This window comes from Suncus etruscus, chromosome 16 (genome assembly GCF_024139225.1).
Source record: "Suncus etruscus isolate mSunEtr1 chromosome 16, mSunEtr1.pri.cur, whole genome shotgun sequence".
Lineage (NCBI taxonomy): Eukaryota > Metazoa > Chordata > Mammalia > Eulipotyphla > Soricidae > Suncus > Suncus etruscus.
The window spans coordinates 35,524,498-35,552,372 of NC_064863.1; the positions used below are offsets into that span (position 1 = coordinate 35,524,498).

Sequence of the window (27,875 nt, forward strand, 5' to 3'; positions counted from 1 at the left end):
GCTATCTCTCCAGCCCCCAACTGTGCATTTTTATAGGGAAGTCTATAAAATCCAAGTGAAATTAATATCTGTTTCTCCAGGACAGGCAAGAGTGCATATCCACAGGCTAATAATATAAAGTAGAATCTATCACTTTGCAGTGGTCCTCAAACTATGGCCCACGAGCCACATATTGTTTTTGTATCTGTTTTGTTTCTTCATTGCAAAATAAGATATATGCAGTGTGCATAAGAATTCATTCATAAGTTTTGTTTTTACTATAGTCAGACCCTCCAATGGTCTGAGGGACAGTGAACTGGCACCCTGTTTAAAAAGTTTGAGGACCCCTGCACAACAAACTACCAATAAGTATTTACTAAAGATACATACATTTTTAACTTATATAAGAGGTCAATAGATTGTCTGGGCTAACATTATAAGTAAATTCCTTTGGCTTTTAATCATATCTGCTGTTGAACTTATCTGATTTTAATATATACAAAAATGTCCTCAGTTTAATGCAAAACACAAGATAAACAGGTGTTGAACATTTTTGCAATGTGAATTCAATGTTATCTTTTATTTTTGTGTACTATAAGCTCTGTCTGGAGCTGGGGTAATGTTTATATGAGAAAAACCCAGCTGCCTTAATCTTGAAAATATTCCAAGTATTTTAAGGGCACTTTGAATTTTTATTTTTTAATTTGTGGTTAAACATTTGGGCAGATAATTTTTGTTGCACTTTTATTTTTTAATGAAGGTCTGGTATTATAGTTTTGTTTCCAAGGCCTGGGAGGGGGGCCCTCCCAGCAATTATGCACCAACTGAGGTGATCCAATGGCAGAGCCTGAGGATATGGTGCTGCTCAGATTCTGAAGTTTTGGGGACCACTTGCCCAAGTCACCCTAGTGGTGCCTTGAGCCTCCAGAACTAGCACTATAGTTCTTTTGTTGCAATTTTATGTGGCAGCAAATATTTTTGCAATATATTTCTATAAAAGATGGTTATAGTGACATATTTAAAACTTTAAAAAATCAAAATGGGCTTCATGGAGATAGCACAGGGCTTATGGTACATGCAGCCAACTTTGGTTCAATTCTCAGCACTACATGGTCTCCCACCACCCTCTCCACCTCACTCCCAGCATCACTGGGTACAGCCGAAATAACTAGTGTAAATAAATGCACACAAATGTGAAGAAATATTTATAAAGAATTTATTAAGCATCATGCTCTGTGCGGGGTCCTTATATAATTGATCATATTTAAGCCTCAGTGAGGCATATGCATTAGAGCACCAATATTTTTCTGTCTCATAATTGAGGAAGCTGAGGTTAATGGACTTGTCCAAAAGTACTTTCTCAATGAATGACTGAGCTGAGGTTTATGTTCAGTCCACTGGACTCCAGAGCCCGTGCATACCTGCATTACCTCCCTGGAAGCCTATAATCCTTGATGTTAAAAAAGATGTAGGTTCACATGTTAAGAAAACACACTCCTGACCAAAGTGAGAGTACAGAGGGGAGGGCAGTTGCCTTGCACCTGGCCTTCCCAGACTCAATCCCTGCAGCACATATGGTCCTCTGAGTCTAGCAGGAGTGATCCCAGAGTGCGAAGTCAGAAGTAAGACCTGTGCAATTCCAGGAGTGATCCCTACCTCAGCCCTTAAAAATGGAAGCAAACTTTCAGGGGTAAACTATTTCACCTCAGATTATTATTAAGCTGAAAAATATGATCTAGGCCAGTGGTTGGCAACCTTTTTTTTCAACTGAGCTAAATCTCGCCAAAACCACGATTGAAATTTATTTTGAGAGCCACATTTTTTTTGCTTGTTTTTTTTTTGTTTTTTGTTTTTGTTTTGGCAGTGCTCAGGGGTTACTCCGGGCTCTATGCTCAGAAATCGCTCATGGCACGCTCAGGGGACCATGTGAGATGACGGGATTCGAACCACCAACCTTCTGCATGAGAGGCAAACACCTTACCTCCATGCTATCTCTCTGGCCCCGGGCCCCGAGAGCCACATTTTTAAAACCAAAATTACATAGTATGATACACTGTTTTTAGTTTCATTAAGTTTTTATTGAGAATATTCTGCATGCAAGTATCCACATAGGCCAGGAGGTTACAAATAACACAACTAATAAAACAAAAACATTAGAATGATATTATTTATTGATAACATTAAATTCCATAAAATTTTCCTTACAACGTAGAGAAAATCACATCCTGACAATGACTGACAAAGTCACGAACACTAATGTGAACATTGGCCTTTCATTTCTTTGGATAGTTTGAGTAAGTCAGGTTTGTATGTTGTTGTTCTTAATTTTAGGCACGATTCCAGGTTCTCATCGATGACACGATTTCTCAATTTACTCTTGATAAGATTCATGCTTGAAAATGATTGTTCACATAAATATGTAAACCCAAACAAGGAAAGAACAGCAAACGCTAGCTTTTTCAGTTGATTATATGAGTCAGGAATACTATTCTAGGTGTTAAAAATCAACATATCTTCCTTCTCCACGTCTTTCGAAGCAGACCACTTGTGCTGTGAAATAAGTTCACATTTGTGTTTCTCCAATCTTTCTAAATTAGCACAAAGACATTCAAATTTCGAGCCCCACAGTTCTTTGTTTTATAAATTCAGAAATTGCATTTCAAAGTTGCCAATGTCAACATTAAAGGGAGAAAAATTTAATTCCGTTGCAGTGGCATCCAGAGGTTTTTTTTAACAAAGGCCAACGTCGCTTTGCTGTTTCTGAAATCCTGAAACCTCTTAAGAAAAGCTTCCCTTATATTTAAAAGTGCTGTTTTAAAATAGGTAATGTTAATACCAGAATTATTTTCTTGGCGATGTTTCAACAGACTTGGAAGGTGTATCAAAGTTTCTCTGTCAAAATCTTGAGCAAAAACAGATAATTTGTTTTCAAACGAAATAACTTCTACCATCAAAAGAATTGTTTCCTTTCCCCTGTAGTTTATGATTAAGCTGATTTAGATGTGAAGTAACATCATCATGAAATGCAGTTTTTGAATCCACTGATCGTTTGTTAATTCTGGATAGTGAACACCCTTCTTGAGGAAAAATGCTTTGATTTCTGATAATAAGGAAGCAAAACGTTTCCTCTTGATAACCAAAATGTGCTTAAAATTTGAAACCCTACAATATGAAGATGAAACAGATAAAAGAGAAAAACCTTTTAACAATCTTTAAAAGCAAGGACAGTGTTCCAGAGAAAAGTAGTGATTTCACTGAAAGGGAAAAAATCTATTGACACTTTAGTGTGTGCTGCAAGTAACCAAACTAAAATACACACAAAAACAAAAACGACACTTTGTTAAAGGCATATGATATATCATAAAGGAATTATGATAAAGTGCCTAAACATTTCAAAAATAAGTTTTTACTTAATTTGTTACAGAATTATTCTTACTTGAGTTTCAATCATAGAATGTACACCACCCTTCACCAGTGTACTTTCCCTACCACCAATGTCCCTTGTTTCTTTCCCCTTTACCCTCCTCTGCCTATGTCAGGGGCAGGCATTTTGCTTTTTTCTCTCTATCTCTCTTTTCCTTTATGACACTGAGGTTTGCAAATTTTCCTTTATGACACCATGGTTTGCAATATTGTTAACTAAAGGGTACCATGCATGTCACTTATTCATTTTCAGCATCCAGTTCTTGTCCAGAGTGATATGTTACAACTATCGATGTCATAATGTACCTTTCTCTTTTTTTTTTTTAGAGATCAGATACACTTCTTTTTTTTAGTGACATAACATAACATATAATATAACTGATATAATAATAATACATGTAAGTCAAAGAAAGTTTCTAATTAAAAACATATTTTTCCATAATGGCTTACATATCTTTCACAGTAGTGTTTTAGGTACATAGTAACATTGAATCAGGGGAATACCCATCACCAACTATGTCCTCCCCCCATTCCAGTTCCCTTTCTACAACCCATATAACCCACCATCACCCCCTGGGCTGCTAGAGTAGGTGGACCCCTCTTTGTCTGGCTTACTACTAGTGATCTCATATCTGTTTGGTCCTGGAACCCTCGTTTCCCCTTCTATTTAAGAGGCAGAGCTAGAAAAATCAAGGTATGTGGTTTTGTTTGAAGGCAAGAAAAGCAATAGAATGGGGTACAAAATAAGAGGGGGAAAAAAAGAAGTCAAAAGTCAAATACTCTGAAAATGGGCTGAGTCTCTCTACTTCAGTAGAGAGAGGATGTGAAAAAGGTAATTGAAACACCACAACAATACAGAAAAAATTATCAAATTAAATAACCGGTGAGCACTACAGCAATAAAGATAGGCACCACACAATAGTCTTGGTTCTGAAATTAACTCATGCTCAAATGCAAAAAGAAAGAGAAAGACAAGACAAAATAAAATAAAATAATATTGGAGACATCAACCGTAATCTTCACACCAAAATAAAGACGTCAAAAAATCGATCAATCGATAAATAAACATGTAGAAAAATAATTGTTTTGTGCTTTTTTTCCCCTCCTTTTCTTTATCCCCCTGCATAGGCACAGTAACTATTGGGGTTATTGTAGAGGGAATTCCCTTGACCTAGGAGACACAGGGTTTCTCCACCCCTGAAGTATACTGTCATGGGATTAACTCTAATAATGTACCTTTCTCTATTCTAACTGAACTCAGCACTTTTTATGGCAAGCTTCCTATCATGGACTAGTCCTCCTGTCCCTTATCTCTATTTTCTCTAGATAGTATTACCATATAGCCATTTATTATTCTTATATGCCACAAATGATTATTCTGTGTCTACACTTCTCCTTCTGATTCATTTCACTCAGAATAATAATCTGATGTGTTGATGTATGTACAGATGATGCACTGTGAATGGCTCAGTGATTTTGTGTAGTCACAAGAAACAGAAGTTGCACACCCGTACATTGTATCTACTCATTGTATGATAGACTGGATTCAAAAAACTCTCTGCTGAACTAAACTCTATGACAGATGATACAGTAAAGATAATTTGTGAGATTCACAATTGTGATCAAATCCAGGCTATTCACCACCCTGAGTGAGAGTATGGATGCCCACTACTAGCATCTTCTCCATGAAGAAGTGAAGTGGCTATTCAGGGGAAGGGTGCTCTCTCACCTTGTTGGCAAGGGGGGAAGAAGTAGTGTAGTTCCTGTGAGAGCAGAACTCTGACTTTGTACAGCCCCAGTTGGACAAGGAATGGGTAGCTAAGCTTGTGTATTTGGCAGACATTGTTCATTTTCTCTATGAATTTAATATTTCTCTGCAGGGGAGTTTCACAAGTAGTTTTTACAGTGAGACATAAGATGGATGTGTTCAACAAAGAATCTGATTCTAGGATAGCTGTGTCTGAGAAGGAGATATTGAAATGTTTCCACTCTTGCAAAAATTTCTGATTGGCACTTATATTATGCAGAAAGTCATAATCAATATGAAAAACAGCATTTTTTTTTCTTTTTGGTTTTTGGGCCACACCAGATAACGTTCAGGGGTTACTCAGAAGTTGCTCCTGGCTTGGAGGACCATATGGGATGCCGGGGGATTGAACCACGGTCCGTTCCTAGGCTAGCGCTGGCAAGACCTCTAGCGCCACCACGCCGGCCCTGAACTTTCATCATGAATACTCTGAACATGAGAATCCACAGAAGAGAAAACTCTGGGTTGAGAATCCCTTCATGGAAGATACCCACTCTTGTGCAAAATAAAATATGTGTTTTAAAATCACTCCAGGCACTGTATTTCTAAACCCCACCCAACCTGGTCTGAAGAAGCAGGGTAGCAAGAAAGAAATAATAAACCAAGCTAGCCAGGAAAGGATGATCATAGAGTCCATGGCCTTTTACCTTGTACTCTCTGCCTGGAGCCCCAAAAGCTAGAACACCTCTTTATTAAAACCAATTCCCAATACCAGGAGGCTTCAGGTTAAGAGAGAGAGAGAGAGACAAAAGTACATATTCAGTAGACTTTTACATATCAAAGGAAGGGGTTTAAGAAAGGAAGAGGACTTTGGGGGAACACCTTTGTTTAGGGTTGATACGGGGTATCATCTTACACTCTTGGAGCTGGCCGTGGCTGCTGGGGTTGCACACAGGGTGCGCAGTGACAGAGGCTAGGGGCAGAGTCCTGACTCCTGGAGGGGCCGCCCGGCACACAGAAGAGCCAAATTAAAATTGTAAAGAGCCACATGTGGCTCGCGAGCTGCAGGTTGCCGACCACTGATCTAGGCAATGTGTGTGATATGGTGTATTTCATCTTTTGTACTTTTTCTTTCTTTTTGGCCACACTTGCCATTGCTCAGGGATACTCGCAGCTTTGTGTTTAAGGGTTGTTCCTGGCAGTTCTCAGAGGACCTTAATGCAGTGCCAGGGATGTACCTGGGCTTACTGCATACTAAGCATGCACTCATGACCTTTGAGATATCTCCTGTAAGATATCTCTTACATGACTTCTTCCTTTCTATTCCTTTAATGTTTCTCTTTGTATGTTGTCTTCAAAGCCTTAAAGGTTACCTTCAGGGACTAGTCTCAGGGATACATAATAGTATGTAGTAAATAATGAGTGGACTCTGTGAGACAGGTTGACTATATACATCTTCTGGATATCTTTTTATTCTTTTTTAAAAAGAACACTTTCATTTTCTGCTACTCTTATAAATTCAGCTTAAAATAGACTCGTTAAAAACTAGTGAGGACATTCACGAGAAGAAAAAAGAGAGAGAAGAAAAATGTCTGCCATAGACGCAGGCAGGGGAGAGGGCATAGGTGTGAATAGAAAGGAAACTAAGAATATTGGTGACTGGAAATGTGCACAAGTGAAGGATGTTATATATTATATGTATATATATTGTATATTATATGACTGAAACTCAACCATAAACAACTTTGTAACTTTGTATCTCATGGTGATTTGATTAAATAATTTATTTATTAATAAAAGAACTAGTGGGGCCAGAGCAGTGGCGCAAGCAGTAAGGCATTTGTCTTGTATGCTCTAATCTTGGATGGTCTGCAGTTCAATCCCCTGGCGTTTCATATGGTCCCCCAAGCCAGGAGCAATTTCTGAGTGCAGAGCCAGGAGTAACCCCTGAGCATTACCGGGTGTGGCCCAAAAAAAACAAAACAAAACAAAACAAAAAAGAACTAGTGAACTAGTGAGAAAAAATGATGTATATTAAGAATGTTGTACCTTAAAATATTTTGTTTTAGATATAACATGAACATCCATTTACTTTAACCTCAAAATATGGGACAACGCTACTGCCTCTCCAAGTGTCCGAGAAATCCTGCTGCTGTGGTGGGCTGTATCATTGACCAGCTATTCAGAGCAGGCCTCAGTCTTCTCTGGCTTCTATGACAAGAACGAACAAGATCTTTTGAAGTTAAAATACCAGTAGTTCCAAAAGAGGTGATACCTGAACACTTAAACAACTTGCAGTTCATGGCAGGCAAGAAGCTCATGAATAGAGCCCCAAGCCCATTAGCAGGGTGGAATTGTGATGAAAGTTACTGAGAACAGGAAATGAGCCATTGGTATGCGAACAGAATAGCCTGACTATCATGACCATAAGAGGAACATTTCTCAATATTAATTTAATATGTCAGTGTCATAGATAGGCTGATTCAAGATTAGTGACTAAACCAGATCAAAGGCTCCTTTGATACTTATTTGTAGAAATGTGTCAAGGATAGGTTTTACAACAACCTTGGATTACATAAAGTGTAATAGTGGTTGGTGATTTTGTGTGTATGTACGGTATACGAAGGGCCAAATAGTGAAAAATTGTATGCTTTATTTGCCATATGTTCTTTGTCATAACAACTCAATTCTGCTGTGATAACAACTCAACTCTGCTGTTGTAACTCAAAATCAGTCATATACAATATGTCCTGAATGAGTATGGCCATGTTCCAGTGTAAGTATTTGCAAAAACAGGCATTGGAACAGATGTGGCTCTACAGCCATAGTTTGTTAATCCCTGCATTATATTAAGCACCTGCCCTGTGTCTCTTTGCACTATAACCTGAGATAAATTACCTGATTACCTCTCCTCTAATTTCTGAATGTGGGAATAAATGCCTCCCTTCTGTAGCCCCTGCCTTCAATTATTCTTTCGTGGACCACTGAGTTTGCAAATGTTATGTTCCACCACATCAACCCCAATGCCAGCCTTGTTTTAATTTACAAGCTTCCTGCCTTGTTTCTTTTCATTTTGAACCAATATTTCCTGAAGATAAACTGTTATAGTTGTTTCTCTTTGCTTTCCCTTGCTTGCATTACCATTTTTACATGATTTCAACCTTTACTCTAAGAATGTTTTGCTCAAATATCTTTTGCACCTAGGGAATTGTGGTCAACCAGCATTAAAATCTTGAAGACATGATTGGTTAACCTCTTGCTAAATATATTCTTCCCTTCTTAAGTGAAGTTCAACCACATTTAACAAGCCACTCGACGCAAAGAGCAAGAAGGTCTGGGGGTAGAATTAGTCTTGGCAAATTATTTGCAGAGATAGATGTTGGTCTCTGAACTTAGTGCATCCCTGGAGAGACCCCTGCCTTAGCCAGGAGAATTGTGAACAAGACTTACTTGTGTAGCAGGACCTGGCTTCAATCCTAGGCACTTCCCACAAACCAGCTCACATCCTTGTCCTTTCACTCCAAGGACCTCCCAGTCTCCATTCCTTCTGCCCTCCCAACGTTTCCACTTTCTAAAACTTTACCTGCCATAGCCCAACTTAATGTCAGAAAAGCTCTTCACTCGTATGCACGAAGACACATAATTGAGATTTACAGCATATTTTAAATTCACTGCTTTTCTGATTCGGCAGTTTCACTGTAGCCAAGGATAAAAGTGATTTGTGTGATCCATCTTGCTTTATGTCTCACTTGACATTCTGCCTTTTTTCATGACAGGTTGCTGAATGCTATAAAGCCAGGACTTGTTAAAAAGATCAATAGATTGCCTACCCCTATTGCAGGATTGGTGAGTATCCAGAATTGAGATTTATTTTCCAATATTCTTTTCCTCTAACCTACAGGTCATGGCAGGGCCATTTACACTGCTCTATCTGGCAATATATATTCTTGAATGAGAACGCATTGAATCCATTAAGCTGAGAGGTCACATAAAATGAAAGATTGTAGTTATGTTTAAATGGCATCTTAATCTTTAGCTTTTTCCTGTGAGTAATCAGGACCTTATTTCTTTCAGGTACATTTTTTGGGAGGTGGATGACTGATAATTAGGTTGACCCAGTAAAAGGAATGGAAGGTTATAATTATGGTTTTCTTATTGTAATTCTTGACTGCATCTTCTGAGATGAGAGGAATGGGTTTAGAGAGAAAGAAAATTCCATGCTTGGCAAGCAGTACTTTCATGATAAATTGCTATTTTCGATCTTAAAAGTCTACTTGTATCTAAATACCACATTTGTAGATGTAATGGGGTACAAAGGTGATCCTAGTGTCATCCAGAAAAATAAAAAAATAATTGAATCATTATGAGATACAGAGTTAAAAGTTGTTGTTGGTTAAATTTTAGTCATACAATGTTCCCATACCCATATGTTCACTAGTGTTCCTTTTTCTGCTACCAATTTCCCCCAGTTTCCCTCCCATTCTCCCATCCCCTGAAGCATTTTCAAACACATCCTTGTCCTTCTGAACCTATTCATCTAAACCTAACAAAATGAAAGTATTCACACTCAGAAGGCAGAAATTTTAAAAAATACATTTATCTTTTTAATGACTTTTGAAATTTATTGATTTATTTTAGTTTGGGGTGCCATACCCAATGGTGCTAAAAGGTTATTCCTGGCTTTTTATTTAGGAATCATTCCAAGTGAAATTGGGGGACCATTTGGGTGACCAGGGATAGAACCTCGGTCAACTGCATACAAAACAAGTGCTTTATCAACTATAATATCTGCTGACCTCCTCCTAGAAATTAATTTTGCCCTTTTTTTTTTTGGTTACCATCGGTTAAAAAAAAGCTGGAAGATCATTCTTCAAAACCAACCAAATCTAAGTTCTAGGAAAAAACTTCATATGTACATGTGTGTATGTGTGCACACAGATTTGTGCACGAGAAGCTGGGAGGGCACGTGTTCTGGAATCTACTCAGCGACACTGTCTGTTGTGACTGGCTTTTGTGCATCTGGTGTAAAAAACAATGAGAAAAATGTCAGGAATCTAGACAGGCTGCTACATGGACCTTACTGATGGTCCCTAATAGATTCTTTGCCATATCACGATGACTAATTGAAACTAGATCAAACAAGGAAAAAAACACTTAATTACGACTGAAACTGTAGAGGTCATGGACATGAAGTATGTGATTTGAGCAAAGAGAACAAAGTATGTGTGTACACTGTGCGTGCATGCATGCTCACATGCACATGTTTGCATAGCATTATTTCACTGGATACATTTTATTGCCTGTATTTATTAGTAGTGAATCAATGATGTGTCCTGAAAACATCTTTCCAGTTTGATAACTCAGTATCATTGTGGCAAAACAAGTCCATGAATAGGTAGATACATTTTCAAGGACAGATTTGATTATTTTAGAAAATTACATATCTGTTGGGTCCCAATTCTGTTGCACCTCTTGTCTCTAGAATGTAATGCCCTCACCAACCAAAGATCAGCAGAAAGCTCAGAAAAGTCAAAAAGAAATCTGTCCGAATAGAAACAAGCAAGTCTGAATCTGGAAGCTCAGGGGAAAAACATCTGGAACCTTACTTTAAAATAGGAATCATGGGGCTAGAGAGATGGTACAGTGAGTAGGTACAGTTGATGCTGTCAACATGAGTTTGATCCTTCCATTCCATATGGTCCCCGTGTAGCACCAGGAATAATTCTTGAGTGCAGAGCCAAGAGTAACCCCTAGCATGATCAAATTTGGCCCCCTAAGTAAAAAAACATTAAAAATTAAAATAGAAATTTTTCCTAGTTTCAGTAAAAATTAAGAATTTGGGAAATATGGGACTGGAGAGATAGCATGGAGGTAAGGCGTTTGCCTTGCATGCAGAAGGACGGTGGTTTGAATCCCAGCATCCCATATGCTCGGTCCCTTGAGCCTACCATTAGCGATTTCTGAGCATAGAGCCAGGAGTAACCCCTGAGCGCTGATGGGTATGACCCAAAAACCAAAAAAAAAAAAAAAGAGTTTGGGATATGGGATATATCTTGATCTTTGTAGTGTTTCTTATTTCTGATCAAATGTTCTTTTCATATTGCCTTTACTTTGGTACAAGTAGGCAAGGAAACAATTGCTTTCCTTTTTTATAACTTGATTTTTATTTTTTCCTTTTCCTTTGATTTCCCTTCTACTTCATTTTTTTCCTTGCTTGTTTATTTCTTATTTTACTAGTTTTATTTTAACTAACATTTTTCTACTTAATGTCATCTTATATCACCTTTTTTTACATGTTTGTTTTCATAATCTTGTGATTGTGTTCTTTCTTTATCACATATTTGGCCTAAATTTGTTTCTAGCACAGAGCACCTAAAATCAATTAGATATTAATGTGTCCAAAGAGAACTGTGAGCACTTTTGGGAGATGGGATTGTATTAAGCTTTCTGTCATTGATTCTTGATTTTTAGGCTTTCTGCCATTGATTCTTGATTTACCTCCAGTTTCATAAAGGTGGAAAGAGTTTTCTGTTATTTGAAACACCAGAATTTATGTTAATGAGGTAACATCTGCAAAACCCAGAGGATGAGTTGGTTGCCTGGGGAACCAACTTGGTGATTAGAGGATTGGAATTTTCAGGTCCTATTCTACCCTGGGGAGGTGAACCAGGTTAGAGGTTGAGTTCAACTGCCAGTGACTAATGAACCATTCTTCTGGGCTATATAATGAAGTTTCCATCTGTGTCCTTAATGATAGCCTTTGTGTGCATTGTTGGTGTTAAAAAAAAAAAAAAAAAAAGACAGAACTAAATCTCAAAGCCAGAGTCAATAACAATAAAATCTTGAGGTGAAACTTTAACAACCAAAGTTTAAAAGGTGCCTGTTATACTGGCCAGTTTAGGGGTGCTGGTGGGGGTGGGGTGACCTGGGATGAATCCTGAGAATATTGGCAGAGGGAGGTTGACACTGGTGGTGGATTGGTCCTGAAACTTTGTATGTCTAAAACCCAGAACTTTGCAAATCACAAACAAACAAACAAACAGCCTTTGTAACAGGAGTTTTCAGGAACACTATTTTATAGCCAGGTGATCAGAAACAACCTGGTGACAACCTGTATTTGGAGTTCTGACTCAGAAGATCTGTGCGCTCTGACTCTTTCAGTGTCCATAAGTGTCAAATTTTAGTGAATTGCTTAGGTGGAAAACTAAACAAGAATTATCTTTACTTTCTATAATTAATGACTGTGCATTTGATTGTGCTAATGATTCCTGAATCTGCAAATCTGGCCAATCTCTTTTTCCTGCAGGTCAAAATTTATGAACTATCATTGTGACCTTTCCATTATACCCGCTCCTCTCCTCTGTTAATATTCTAGAATTCTCTGCAATCTTATTGACTGCTCCCTTACTTTGCCTATACTTGTCTGACTCCAACTGCTTATAGAATTGACCCAAACCAAGATTCCTCAGCCTTTTTCCCCTTGAACTCCAGGCCTCTTGTTCTAGTCATTAGACAGTTCCATCTGGATAGTCTACCATTACTTCAAACCTAGCATATTCAAATCAGACTAAAATGACCTTTCTGGCTTATTACCTACTTATTTCCCAATGCCAGCAAAATCATCAGAGATAGGCAGTTGCCCTAGTTCACCATCAGATTCTGACAGTTTTCTCCTATCTGTCTGAATTTCCTTGGCTACTGTCCTAGAGTAGGCCATCCTCCTCTCCTGCCTAATTATTAGTTAACTCCCGGTTCCTCAAACTATGCCCTTTTCCATGATATGTTTTATGAATATAATATTATCTTCCTGATCTTCTTGAAAAAAATATACCTATTTATTGAGCTCCCATGAAAACCACCTCCTTTGTGAAGACTTGAGTTTTTATATTATAGTCCAAAAGGTCTTTTCTTATAGAAATGCAGATCCAGAGAGATAGTATAAGGATATGGTTCTTACCTTGCATGTTTAACTGACCCTGGTTCTATCCCTAACACCACATAAGTCCCGTGATCCCTGCCAGAAATGATCCTTGAGTATTGCCTCAAAACTAAAGAGGGGGCTGGAAAGATAGCACAGTGGTAGGGCATTTGTCTTGCACACAGCTGACTCAGGATGAATCCTAGTTCAATTCCCGGCATCCCATATGGTTCCCTGAGCCTAACAGGAACAATTTCTGAGCACACAGCCAGGAGTAACCCCTGAACACCACCAGGCGTGACCACCAAAAAAGCAAAACACACACACACACACACACACACACACACACACACACACACACACCCAAAAACAAAAATAAACAAACAAAAAAAAACTAAAAAGAAAATCAAACTAAAACTAAAAATACCTATTAATACCTAAAGTGGGTCTAAAAAGTGTAAAATCATTCAGTGGTATACTAGAAAGTCACAAATGACCTTGATCATATGCTGACCACCAACATATTTTGCCTATATCCAATTGGAGAAGAAATCAGAGAAGCCCAAATTGGGTGTATACTGTAAAACTGCTAGTGCCCACTTCAATAAGGCGATGTCTTTAATAGTACTGCCCCTGTCCTATAGGTAGATTTGGAGAGACAACAGTCAAATGTCAGATGTGATCCTTGAGCAACACTAGTAGACTGAAAAAATTTTAAAAATTGAGGAAGTTGTGCATGAATCAAATATTAGCATTCTCAGTGTTGAATGCAGTTCAATTTTGTCACAAATAACTGTATGTAGGGAAATACACTTCATCCCTGTAGATGCACATACTGGAATGTTTGAAGATAGAGTGTCATGCTATACCCAATAATTCTTTGAATTGTTCAGCAAAGAAAGGAATTTGTGGGTCAAAGAGATAATACAAGGCTTTAAGGTATTTGCCTTGTGCATAGCTGATATTTGGTTTGATCCCTGACACCTCTTATAGTCCCTGATCACCACCAGATGTGATCCCTGAACACAGAACCAGGATTAAACCTTGAGTATCACTGGATGTGGCCTCAAACCCCAAAAGGTAATACTTTTTTCAAAAGGAACTTTATGTATATAATTTGTAATTTCATCAGCACACTCAGCATGAGGGAGGGAGAGAGAGAGCATAAAAGAGAAAAGAAAGGAGAGATGGAGGGAAGGCAAGCAGAGAAATATGACCAAGTGTCAATCTAAATAGATAAGGCTTACTTAGCTGTTGTGTGATCCTATTTCTTGAAACTTTTTAAAATTTTGTTTTGGGGGCACACCCAGTGATGCTCAGGGCTTACTTCTAGTTCTTTGCTCTGAAATCATTCCTGACAAGTCTCAGGGGATCTTGCGGGGGTGCCAGGGATCAACCCAAGACAGCTTTATGCAAGGCAAGCTCTCTACCTGTTATACTATTACTCTGGCCTTGATTTCTTGCAACCTTTCAGTAGGCTTGAAAACTTTTTAATATAAAATATTAGAGATTGAAATAGATTCTATCTTTGTGAAGGATCAAGGGATAGCACATAAAAGTAGATTTGAAAAAAATGTAGATTTGAATATGACGGAGACCTTTGTGGGCCATAGAGTTGCAACCTTTTGTGTGAGTGTTTTCTCTGCATGTAGTTTTCATCTCCCTATGTGCATGAGAGTTAGAAAAGGACAGAACTCTCCAAAGACAGGTACTAACTCCAGATGAGTTGGTGCTTGGCCAGGAGAATTGACCTTCTATTGAGGAGTCTCAGTAGCAGGAGCCATACGGTTCTGAGATACATGGCCAGAGGGTTTTCCATGTCTGAAACCTAGACCCAGGTGTGTTCCTGGACTGTTGCTGAGAAGCCAATCCACTCAGATGGCCCAGTGGTTTGATTTGCATATAAATAGAGAAGCGTGTTTTTCCCTAGCAACCCCAAATTAGAACCTCATGTAGGCTCTGCCACACGACATGAATAGGTGAATTTTATCCCCTGTGTTGAGCTGTGGTCATGAAGAATTCAGGGGTGAAGGTGTTAAAACAAAGTAGTCTAAAATCATTTCCTGGCAAGAAGGCGAAGCCCCTAGAGCCCACTCTGTGTTTCTCCATAATGATTGCTGACATTGGAAGCTGCATGGTGACTGCCTGCAGATGCTGCATTCCTTCTGAGGTGTTAGTGATGCTCTTCATTATTGCCAGAGAGAAGGAACTCAAATTTGGATCTTGGCATACCAGAGATGCTTAAAAACACTGCCAGTTAGTCTGCAAATTTGTCAGTCTTGCACAATCTAGTCATATCCTGAAACTCAACTGAACAGCAGTTGGAGTTCATGCTAAATGTTCTTTCATCCCAGGAACATTGCACTTGGTGTGAGAGACAGTATGAAATCCTTACTTATAATAGCAAACTTAAGGATTAAGCTGAATACAGCCAAGTTTTCGGTTGTAAAGGTTGTTTAAGTAAGTATGTATGTATGCATGTATTTGTGTCTGTTTCTGTAAGTATGATTGGAAATAAATGATGTTTGAGGATTCTGCCTTCAGGTGCTGAGCCATCTTAGAGTTGTTTGAAATATTCACTAAATCATACCCGTGAATCCTGGAGGACAAAGGCAGCCAAGAGAAAGAGGATTCCTAGAAGGGCATCTTAGATGTGTTCATTTTACAGATGAGGACACATGCCTTTCTACACATACCCAGTATAAATGGAGATAAATTCTGAGTCTATGTCATTCTTTTTGGTTCTGTTTCTTCGCTAGTGTATTCAGTAGACAATGGACCATATGTATGTGACATACGAACATAAAGACTTTGTGTATGTATGTGTGCAGAGGAGGTTAACAAATATCCAATGGTATTTGTGGGTTACTCTTTTGCAGAGAATGCACTCAACTTTTTGAGGTATCTTGAAATGTTACTCTTCAAACAAGATATAAGAAAAAGCAAAGGCTGCCTATTTTAGTTCATTTGTTTTCTTCTCCCTATAGGTCAGTACCTTGAAAATATCTTTCTTTCTGAGTTCTGTGAAAGGCTTTGCTTCACAAAAATATCAATTTGACTTTCATTAAAGTTTTGTGGGACACGGCAGGCACTTAACTGGTATTATCTTTCCTCTTAGTAACCCATAACCACCCAAGAAGTTACCCTTTAGGGGAAAAAAGGATGTACTTTCCTTGAATTGAATGGTAAGGTTTTAAATGTACTTAGAACTGAGATTCCTGAAACGTATTAAAACGTAAGTTTTCATAAACTCAGTAGAAAATGTGTAGGAAACATTTAGAATGTCTTTGCTTTCTTGTATGCCACAGCTGATGTTGCCTGCTTGTGGAATATCAGAGTAAGAGAGCTGATAAATAAGACAATTAATAGTTCTGTTATCAGAAGTTTAAAAAATATGTCTACAATAAAAGATAAAAGATGTGAATGAAAAATCTTAAAAACTGAGATGCAGGAGTGAGGAGGCTTTACCTCAAATCCTTCTTTTTAGAAAGATGACAACCATTAACTTTGAGTCCCATGAGTTTTGGATGGTCTGTCTGCCAAGAAATGGTTCTTTTAGTCATAGCTTTAGATGGTTTTGTGTGCTTCACCCTATCCTATCCATTTCTTAAAATCTAAATTGATATTTTACAACTTCCTTTAGTATGGATTATTGCAGAAAAAGTCAATCAAATACTTGTACTTGGCATCTGCTTCTCATTCATTTTGTTATTATTTTGCGCCAGCAGGAAGGTAGAACAGACAAAAAAGGAAACCTGTAGTTTAAGCTGTTTCAACAATAATCATCATATGTGAAATATCTATTATAGTTCTCCCATGGGGGTCTGTGCTAGCGTGTCTTTCTTAACCTTTCCAGTAGCCCTGTGATGTCTTTATTTTTATACCTTTCCTCCATTTCAGGAAACAAATGTGTAAAGACCTTGCCAACCTTTTAATATATTAAAGTCAGAATTCAGATTTGGTCCTCAGTTTGCTCCAACCCAGGTTATGTACCTTTTCTGCTAGAGTCCACACCAATAGGCCTCAGACTATATCATTGAAATACAACACTCTAAGCACCTGTTTGAAGTCACTTCAAAAAAGAACTCATATGTTTTCTCATAAAACCATTTCTCATCCTTCTCATTTAAGATCTGTTCATTTCATCAAATGGAGATGGTGGTTTATTTTAAAGGGCACTATAGATGACTATTTCTATTATTATCCTTATTAAATCTGTCTTAAGTAGTAGCCATACCTCAAGTGTCACAGCCAATGAAAAATGGCCTGAGATCAAGAACTGATAATAATAAAAAAAATCAGATTATCATTAATAATATTGCAAAACATTGTCAACTGTAATATTTTTTAATTTTTAAGAAGCTCTAGATATCTTTACTGAAAAGTTTCCAAAAACTATTCCAAGAGGTTCCATTTAAAACATGCAACATAAAAAAAACAACATGCAATGTTTCCTAAAATACTTTCCTCACTCCTTTCTCTTGCCACATGCAAATCAAACACATTCTTTTCCCAATCTTTCTTTCTTTTACTAGCTCCTATTTGCCAATCCCTTCTGACCCCTAGCCACTAGTATCTTCCAGATTCATATTGTGCTGTTTTTTGTCTTTATCCTTTTGTCTTCTAATACCAAATATCAACCTTTTTAGTGCAAATCAGTCCAGCTGGATTTAGCTCTTTTCAGTTCCCTTTTCACCCATGATTTTGATTCTCGACAACAATTAGAATAGGCACAGCCAAAATTCACCTTTCTAAATGGGCAGAAGAGGTTTGTAACACATGTAATTTTTTTCCCTGCCACATTCTGCTCTTTGTGGTAGTTGCTTGGAGCCACTGAGGCACTCTGGAGGTGGTCTTGGAAATAAGTGGTAGCTAAGTGATGTTCTCTGTGATGGAAGCATATTCCATTGAGGGAAATGAATAGACCTTTGGGAAAGCCTCTGCCAAAATGCAATGTAATGATACTTCCTTTTTTTATCCAACCCTGGCACAGTTCAAGAGGCTTCTTGGCATTTCCATACCACATAGAAGGAGTGCTTAGTTTACTGCTCTCAAGTTTGGTGCTATACCACACCAAAGAAGGGATGGCACTAGCATTTTACTAAGTTTGGAAATCAAAAAATACAAACTATAGGGGAAAATAGGCACAAAAATGGGAAGGCATAAGTATATTCAATTGTGTGATCAGATAGAATATAAGCCCAGGAGGTGCTTAATTGATTTGATGCTTCCCCATATCAGTGTGGTCTGTGTGGTCAGTTGGAGAAGATTCCACAGGTAGCTTCTGAAAACTGAGTGCCAATGTCCTTTATTTTAGTGGCTATGTACAGCAAATGGAATAAAATCTGAATATTTAAAGATGGTCTTTAAGTTTGTCCCAAAACTAAGTTCTATCTCTACTACAAATGACTTTAAAACCAGGATAACAGTTATGACCCAAGTCATAAAAACTTGACAACATAGTAAATCAGAGCTCAAGTGTGTTCATTGTGCCAGCTCTTTGTTCTGGTGACTTAAGCAGGCTTAAGGTAATTCTGAGTCCATTGGAGCAGCCAGATTTGGGTTGTTCATTGATGTTATCGGGACCCACATGTTAGTCTCTTTGTACTATTTTGAGTACTTAGAAACACTCAGTAAGAATTTTTGTTCTTCTCATTCATTTGAAAAAATTATTACCTGCCATCCAGTTTTCTTATTCGGTCTAAGTATTAGTAATCTAATTCTGAGGAGTTACATTATTATTCCCCCAAGCTTAGTGGCTTAAAACAGAATAAAATAGCATTTATTCTTTCAGAGGTCCTTGGGTTAAGATTCCAGAAATGGCTTAGTTGGGTCTTAAGTACAAGGTGTCTCACAAGATGCAACTTGTTAACTAGTGTCAGTTCAAGAGTTGGTGATAGGTTGATTGACTTTTGAGCTCACTCATGAATATTGACATAGGTCACCTCATTGCAGATTGTTGATCAAAGCTGTCCTAGCTCTTTGCCTTGTTAATAGACAATATCTCACAATATGGCAGCTTGCTAAATTAGAGTGAACAGGCAAGAATTGAGAATGTGTGTGAGAGAGAAAGAGAGAACTGGAAGTCACAATCCTGATCTCAGTAGTAATTTCATCACTGTCAAATTCTATTAATTAAAAGCCAGTCACTACGTCCAGTCCATCCTCAATAGGAGGAGATTTCACAAGGCTGTCACAATGAAGAAAGGGCTCATTGTGAGCTGTTCAGAAAGCTGTGTACCCCAGTGAGGGATAAAAATAAAATGCTCCTATTAGTCCTCTGAGGAATCTTAGCTTTCTTAATGTTCTGGAAACACCTTCTTTATTATTGTAAAACTTTGAAAATGATGTTATTTGTCTTGGATCACCTCTCTGTATGACATCTACAGTCTTTTTCTGGTTAACTTCCCTACATTTACATTAAGAAGAGATGTTATGTTCTTTCTTACCTTTCTAGTGAGAAGTCATTCATGACTCAAGAATTTAATTTCTGTCTTTCAGAGACTTTTTTTTTTTCAATAAGAGCTAATAAGGTAGACTGTAAAATATGAATGAAGTTGCAGACCCAATAAAAAAGGAAGGCATTTCTATTTGGGAAGAATAACAGAAGATGTGGAATCTAAATAGGACATCTACAAATAGCAAAGCTCATTGGCATTGGGGGTGGGGGAGAATATTCCAGTTTTAGTGGCTGGACTAAAACCTCTGAACCACCAGAATATGGTTCTGTGCTGGGGATGTGGCTCAATGGTGGAACATGTCCTTCATCTGTTAAGTAGCTATCAGCCTGACTAGATAAGAACTCAACACCTTTGGGGCCAGACAGATAACATGGAGGTAGTGCATTTGCCTTGCATGCAGGACAGTAGTTCGAATCCCAGCATCTCATATGGTCCCCCATGCCTGCCAGGAGCTATTTCTGAGCATAGTGTCAGGAGTAACCCCTGAATGCAGCTGGGTGTGACCCCAAACAAACAAACAAACAAAAATAACTCAACACCTTAGAGAGACTATTACTTGTATATGGCTGGTAAATCAGGTGTTTAAATACAATAAAATATATTATAAAAAAAGAAATATGAAGCTACAGAAAGAAAGCCATTTGGAGGGGCTTGAATGCATTGCACATGAAGAAGAGTCACTGAGAATGAGGACATTGTGTGCTCCAGATTTCTCTGATAGCCTTATGGAAAGCAGATGACAGAAGAGACCTACAATGAAAATTAATTGATAGATAAATTGCCCAGCGAAGAGATGAAGGATCTAAGCAGTTCCTAACCCCTAGTGGAGCAGTGTGGAGATAAGGAGGTAGGATTTAGATTATTCTGAATGTAATTTGCCATTCATTGATAAGATATCATTTAAAAAAGTATAATAAAAGCTGCCCACGACATTATGACACAATGCTGAAATATTAGCAACAGAACCATTCACTCTGATTATATAGATGGAAAAAGTACATCTGAGTGTTGATGAACCATAATCAGTGATCTCAAGAAAATGACATATCTTTTTGGACTTGAATAACATGGAGGCTAGTGATGCTCTTAATAAGTATCATGGGAGCAAGGGGTGAGAAATGGGCTCTAAGAGAAAAGATAAGTTCTCTTTTGGCCTACCACAGTGGATGTCTCTTAGAGCTATTCACATGCAGATGTTCAGCAGACAAATGGAAAGGCTGGTTTAGAGCTCATAGAAAAAACTATAAAAATTTTGGATGAGGTTAATGAATGGATTATTTTAAAGTTAAATCTTTATACTAAAGTATATGCAAAGACAATTTCTTTTTGTTATAACCATAGACTTTTGAAGCCCTCTCTTGCCAAATTATGGTCTTATCTTTGTGGTGTTTGATCTCCATTGGCAGTGACTTCAGGAGGAAGAAGGAGTGATGAAAGGAGTTTGAGACCACAGGAAGAGACCTTAGTAACTGCTTAGGAAAGCCATGACAGCTAGTGACTTAGAAAGATCTTCACATAATTGGCAGTTCATTGAGATAGAATTTTCAGATAATGTCATAGTTTCTAACTTAGTGATTCCCAAAGTGAAACACTTTATTTAATACAGCCATCTGGGGGTGCTTGAACAATGGGGGGGGGTGTTTGGTAGTACCCTGGGGGTACTATGTTCATTTAAAGAAGATTTATTTCCAGGAGGCACTGGTGATGTTATTTTTCTGAAATGGAAATGGTAGACCAAATAAGTTTGGAAGCCTCTGCTTTAACCTCTCTGCTACCAGACTTTCACTCTAGGTAAGTGTATTAAGTTACTAGACTTGTCATGATCAGTGTAACAAACTCCAGAGGCTAAAAGTTTGTGAGCAAAACATAGACAGGGTTGGTATCTCCTAAGGCCTCTGAGCTTGGCTTGCATCTATCTTTTGACTTCTATCTTCCCTCAGCATGTTTATGCCTGTGTCCATATCTCCTCTTACTAGGACACCAATTGTAGTGGGTTGGAACCCACTATAATAATTTCATGACTCATTGATCTCTTAAAATCTTGTCAATCACCAACTAATCATAGTCAAATTCTTTGTTATGGGAAAGAGGTAGATGACTCTGGTTTTCACATATGCATTGGAGGTAGAATGGGAGGAGATTGTGCAATTAATTCCCTAGCAGTGTAATCCAGCTAGGCACTTACATTTTTATTGACATGTGTTGCTAGATAAAGCCTAATATTATCTTTATACACCACAAATTATCTTTCCAAGCTTGTTTCTCTAATTATTTTGGATCTTTGTAGAGGTGGAAGGATATACATAAAAGTATTGTAAAACTTTTTCTTAGTTTTATTCTCCTTCCTGTCTGAACAACAACCAAAAAAACCTACCAGGCTTTGAAGAAAGAAACAACTTATCTCCCTTATCTTTCATTGAATAACATTCCACACGTTGGTAACATTACATCAGTTCCTTACTTTTTTCCTCCCTTAGGACAGACTTTCAACTAAGAGCAGTGAGGGAAAACTATATAATAGCAGGAAATACATCTTTCAGACCTTATCTTGCTCCTTTATTCTTAGGAACATTTATCACAGAAGTTTCTGTGGAGCTAATTTTAAGCTTGTGCTTCAGAACCCAGTTATAGGAATTCTGTTGTTTGACAATAATAGAAAAGTTCACCAGATATCTAAAAACAGTATGAGAAAGAGTGAGATCATGATGGCCTGAAATAAAGCATCACTGCATCACTTAAAATGTGACTTAATTCCTGGTTGTTTTTCTAGGAAGTTTGTCTTGGCAAGTGCATCAAAGGAACTCGTTAGACACCTCACATAATGAGCTGACTTTCAATTAGAATCCTAGGGCTTTTGTCTCAAAGTGAATGCAAATATTAGTTTCCTTTTCTGTCATTCTCCCTACCATATGAAATTACTGTATTCCTGAATAGTTTATCCTCTAAACATGAAGCTTAAAGTTTTGATTTGCATCTTTTTCCTTAAAAATAAAAAAGAGAGTGATTAATATGTTACTAGACTAGCATGTCACCTCAGTGTTGTTTTAGTCCAACAGCCTTAACTCAAGTAAAACCATTAGAAAAAAGTCTCAAACCCAGTATGAGGCACAGAGTACTTGACCAGTGTTCCTTGCAATTATTAAGGTCATCAAAAACACTGAGAAAGACTTGAAGAAACTAAAGAAATATGAAGACTAAATATATATATGAATTCTTGGATAAGATTTGGAACAGGAAAATGCCTAAGAGAAAATTTATTCCAAATTGAAGTTGAAGTGTAATTTCCCCTCATGCATTTATTGTGATAAATAAACATAGTAATGAAAAACCTAGTGCAATAATTACACTGGAGGTCTATATCTCTGACATTTTATGAAAATCTAGGAGCTACTTTACGGCAAGACTTACTTGAAAAATAGGATGAAAATAAAGATAAAGTAGAGCAAGGTAAAGTACTGCAAGGAAACTATAGAGTGGTTATGGACACAGAACGACATAGGAAGTGTTAACCTTCTGTTTGATGTGTTGGTATCAATACATGGGAGAGTGCCAGTGAATCAGTCCAATAAACTTTTATAAGTGATGAATTGATTGTAAACACTATGTTTTATAGCATTTGAAAATTCCAGATAGTAAATCCACACCCGAGGTTTCTATTCGCATATTTCAGGATCCCTGTTTTTAGAATCTGCACAAAGAAATATTTCATGTCCTTTAGGGAGGTTTAATAAAAAACAACAGGTGGGAAATGGATTTTGCAAGAGCATGAACAACCATAACCATAAATACTAGTGCTGCTGAATTATTCCTGTGGAGGATTGTAAACACATTAATCACCCACCAGTACTAAAATTCCATTCTAGATGTCATCTCAATTTCAGGCACCAAGAGTAAATGACTCCATTTAAATTCAAAATGCTGAATATATATGATAAGCCTCGGTATCCATGAAGATTCATGGAAAGATTGCACCAGTTTCCTCATCTATAACATGGAGTTGAAAATCTCGCCTTACGTTTGGAAGGTTCACTGAGAAGATACCTGAAAGTGCCTAAAAAGGTCAATGGTACAGGGTACCAGCAGTCAACAACTGTGTGCAGTATTGATTATATTCATGAGTAGTAGGGTAGCTTAAAAATTTCAGAACTAGAGCTATTTATTTAGTAACTTATTTTGGGAAGTATCATTGTCCCAGACCTGGGAAAAACCAAGACTCAGAAGTGACTTGCCTGAAGTCATGCAGGCCAGAGCCAAGCTTTGAACACTGATCCCTGAGGTTCCAGGGGGAAGCCCTATTTTCTGCTCTGGTGTCAGTGGCAGTATTGCATGCCCACTGTGTGCTGGCTGTGGTCACCAAACTCTCCTGAAGAGCTTTTGGGCCTTGACTCTAACTTTTGATTCCCCAAAATACCTCACCTCCCTTCCCAATAGGTTTCGCAATCCAGTTCCCTTCCAGCTAGCTCCGTTTCACTGCATCAGCATTTCAGGCTACAGAAGCCTCTGGCAGACAGAGGCTCAGTCTGCTGGCTGAGGATTGAGGCAGGGGACAGTTTGGGCATTTGGGCTGCTGTGTAGGCTGACTGTGGGAACAGAACAGAAGCCATGGAGACTGGCATTTCACATGGAGCCAAACAGAGGTAAGCAAAATCTGTTCTAGAAATAGCTTGTTGGTATCCAGGAGGAAAGGAAGGGAGCTATTTCAGTGGTTACATTTGGTTTCAAACACACACAAAAGAAACCAAACAGAAAAAACCCACCAAAAAAAAAAATTGCTGCTTTGAATGCCCTTAGAGCACCACTAAAATAATCTCAAATTACTGTTCTAAAGAAGTTTCTTTTGTGTTGGGTATTTTTTTTTGCCACCTGTTGTTCTTCTGTAAACCTTCCTCATTCTCTAAGGAAAGCACCCTCTTAAGGGGTTATGTCATGGAAGATTCATAAACATTAGTTGACACAAAAGAAGGAGGATTTCCAAGAATTTTGTGAATTTAAAGCAGCTCCACTACATCTTTAAGATTTATTGTCTTAATCCTCTGCTTCTTGTCTGGATGTGAGGTCCTGAGTGGACATGGTACACCTTCCTCACTATCAACAGTTGGTTCATTCTGCCACCCCTTTGCTTTCTGAAAAAATCTTCATTAAAATGAAGAAAGAAATTGAGAACATTGGGGAGGAGAGGTGGGAGAAAGCAGTGAACATGGGTTTCAGGATTATCTCTTCCAGTTTGGCTGACCCTGCCTTGCTCTTTCAGGTCAGTCTATACTGCAGGCAGGGAAGGGAAAGGGGTTATTTTTGAGCAATGCTCTAATAAAATCCTGTCAGACTGTCCCAGTGTAGAATGCTCCCTGGCACTGCTTATCTAGGGGAAGGAAACTTTCCTTAGTCAAATTTATGAAGCCGAGTCAAAACCCAGCTGAAACAAAGCTTCAGCGAATCCCCATGGCAAAATGATTCATCTTCATGGAGTTGGAAAATCTATTTTTATCACCTTTATTCAGCCAACTCCTCATTTTTATTCTCTCACTGAACCACTGCCATTTCCTTTATGGTGCTGAATGGGCCAAATGCCTCTTGGGAGTCTGAGACTTCTCTGAAGGGAGTGGAAGGGGCCTCCCCACACAGAATTCAGCAGCCTCTGGGAGAAGAGGATTGTTCAGCTCTGCATGGGAGGGTTCTGTGCTAGTATGAAGGTCAATAAAAATGCAGCATGAAAGGGCACAGCCTGCCTTTCATCTGGGAATTCTGGGCATACATGGACCTCAACTCTCCTACCTTTTGTGTCGTGTACTTCCTAAGCCTGGAAGGAAGTCCTTGCCAATAGTTGAGCAGAAGGAGCAAGAATATGTATACCCTTCTCCTAGAATTTGTCTTCTGGATTGTTCAGTAGAGCACAGGGAATACCTTTGCATAAAATTGTTGAGCAGAAAGACATCTCCAGACCCCCCTTTTATTCATTTCCTTTTTTTTTTTTTCACTCAAGTCTCCATCCATGCCATTCCCTCTGGCTTTAACTAGAGTGCAAGTAAGATTGAGAGTAGTGGTGATTATTTTCTGTATGGAAGTTTAGAAGATTAAGATCAGGAATGAATGTCTTCATCTGACAGGTTTTGTATGCTTACACTTTGGGGGATTTATGAAGAGCAATAGGGCTGCATCAGCATAGTGGAACCCATATAGGAAGTGTGGTGGCTGGTATTGGTAGGATTTGTGGCACCTGGTATGGAGCTAAGGAAAACTGACTAGAATACCATTCCTCAATAAGTCTTATGAATGGAGAAGGCATTTTACCATTCAAGGAGAGCTGGCATGCAGATTTCAGTGGGCCCAAGTTCAGACCCTAACTTGCATTTGACATCTTTGCTTTTTCATCTTTAAAATAGGGATGATGGGCTGGTGCAATAGGACAGCAGGTAGGGTGCTTGCTTTGCATGCAGCTTATCGGGTTCCATCCCTGGTAACCATATAGTCAGTCCCCTGAACTTGTCAGGAATGATTCTTGAGAACAGAGTCATGAATAAACCCCTGAACACTGCAGGCTTGGCCCCCAAAACCAACCAACCAACCAAATAAATAAAATGGGAATGATGTATAATCTTACATGTTTTAAAATTATTAAATTACCTAATTTATGTGAAGAGCCTAGTTTTCTGTACTAAAATTTAGTTTAGTATAATTAATATAGTTTAATAAATATTGTTGAGAGATGGGAAGTAATCTGTTTCCTATTCAAGATATGGAGGTGGAAAAGCACCAAGATATGAGGTCAATTTGTTATAAATTTTGTCAGTTTGTTTTTCGGGGGAGGCATGTCTGACTATGCCTTAGGGGCTTTTTGCTCTACTGTGCTTAGGAATTAAGCACAATGTCCTTGGTAGACTTGGTAAACCATGTAATGTGTCAGGAATCAAAACTGAGTCTGTCACATGCTAGGCATGTACCTTGTCGAACTGTACTACCTCCCTGTCCCTGAGGACAGTTTTTTATTGGAAATAATTGAGAAAGTTTTTAAGATTTTTTAAATTTTTATTTGATTTTGGTTCACACTGGTACTGATTTGAGGTTACTTCTGCTTTTTCACTCAAGAATTACTCCTGTAGTACTCAGGGTACCATATGGAATGCCAGGAATCTAATCTGGGTCAGCCACGAGCAAGTCAAGCACCCTCCCTTCTATAGTCGCCTGCTTTGAGATTTTTGACTTCTGCCATTTGTGTTCAGTAATTAGACCAAAATTCCAGTGTTTTACAAAATCTTTCTTTGTTTGGGAGAAAGAATAGTATTGAATGAAGAATCAAATGGAATTTAGCACAGAAAGATAGCTTCCCATCTCTCAACAAATAAGTATTGAGGCCTCCCTGTGCCAGGTACTCTGTTAAGGGTTGACTATGAGTGTTGAAACAGGCAGTCAGAGGTCTGGCCTTAATGGGTGGTGTATCTAGATAGACTCTGTTGTGATTTATAAATTTATAAATTAACTGGTTATATGAACATCCACTGCTATTTTCATAGTTCTTTTTAACAAGGTCGGTATGTTGCGTAGATATATGAGAATGACATTATCAAATTTTATTGCCAGTAGTGAAATGGAAGTAAGGAGAGAGTTATGTATGGGTGAAGTGATATATAAAGCTGGACTCAGCTGAAAAATAAGGACAGTGAAATTATTTAGGCATGGACATTGGAGTGACCCAGGAAACTGGAAGAAAATCCAAAGCAGTAGTGGATATAATCAGTCAGCCTCTGAAACATAAGGAACTCAGGTAAGAAGTAAAAAGTGGGGAGATCTCGGGGCCAGAGAAGATAGCATGGAGGCAAGGTGTTTGCCTTGCATGCAGAAGGACAGCTGGTTGAATCTCGCATCCCATATGGTCCCCTGAGCCTGCCGGGGGCGATTTCTGAGCATAGAGCCAGGAGTAGCCCCTGAGCGCTGCCGGTGAGACCCAAAAACCAAAAATAAAAGATGGAGAGATCCAAACAGTGGGAGAACTTAAGAAGAGCACACCTCGAGAGCCCCTATGCTCAAGGAGGCAAGTGTAGAGTGAGAAGCTGCCTTTCCTCCAGCTTATTCTTTTTTGGTGGTGGTAGTTAAGTGGAGAGCTACACCTGGCTGTGCTACTTCTGGCTCTGCACTCAGAAATCACTCCTGGCAGGCTGGGGGTACCGTATAGGGATGCCAGGAATCAAACTTGGGTTGGTCTGTAAGGCAAACACCCTACCCGCTGTGCTGTCATTCCAGGCACAGCAGCTTGTCTTTTCTTCCCACTCCTGATCTTACTTTGGTTTGTGGGTTTCAGTTGGATTCATTTCCAAACCTAAAACCTCACCCCTCTTGTAAAAGTCAAAGGTGT

General features: G+C 38.4%; 1 protein-coding gene across 6 annotated transcripts in view; it reads left to right on the top strand.

The window, feature by feature from the left end:
• Positions 1 to 27,875, top strand: part of LIMCH1 (LIM and calponin homology domains 1) — a 384,023-nt gene that overhangs the window by 174,282 nt on the left and 181,866 nt on the right. For all 6 annotated transcript variants that reach the window (XM_049790107.1, XM_049790108.1, XM_049790111.1 and 3 more), the window contains exon 3: positions 8,926 to 8,995. In XM_049790107.1, coding sequence (XP_049646064.1) covers positions 8,926 to 8,995 — 70 coding nt within the window. The remainder of the gene's footprint in view (positions 1 to 8,925; positions 8,996 to 27,875) is intronic.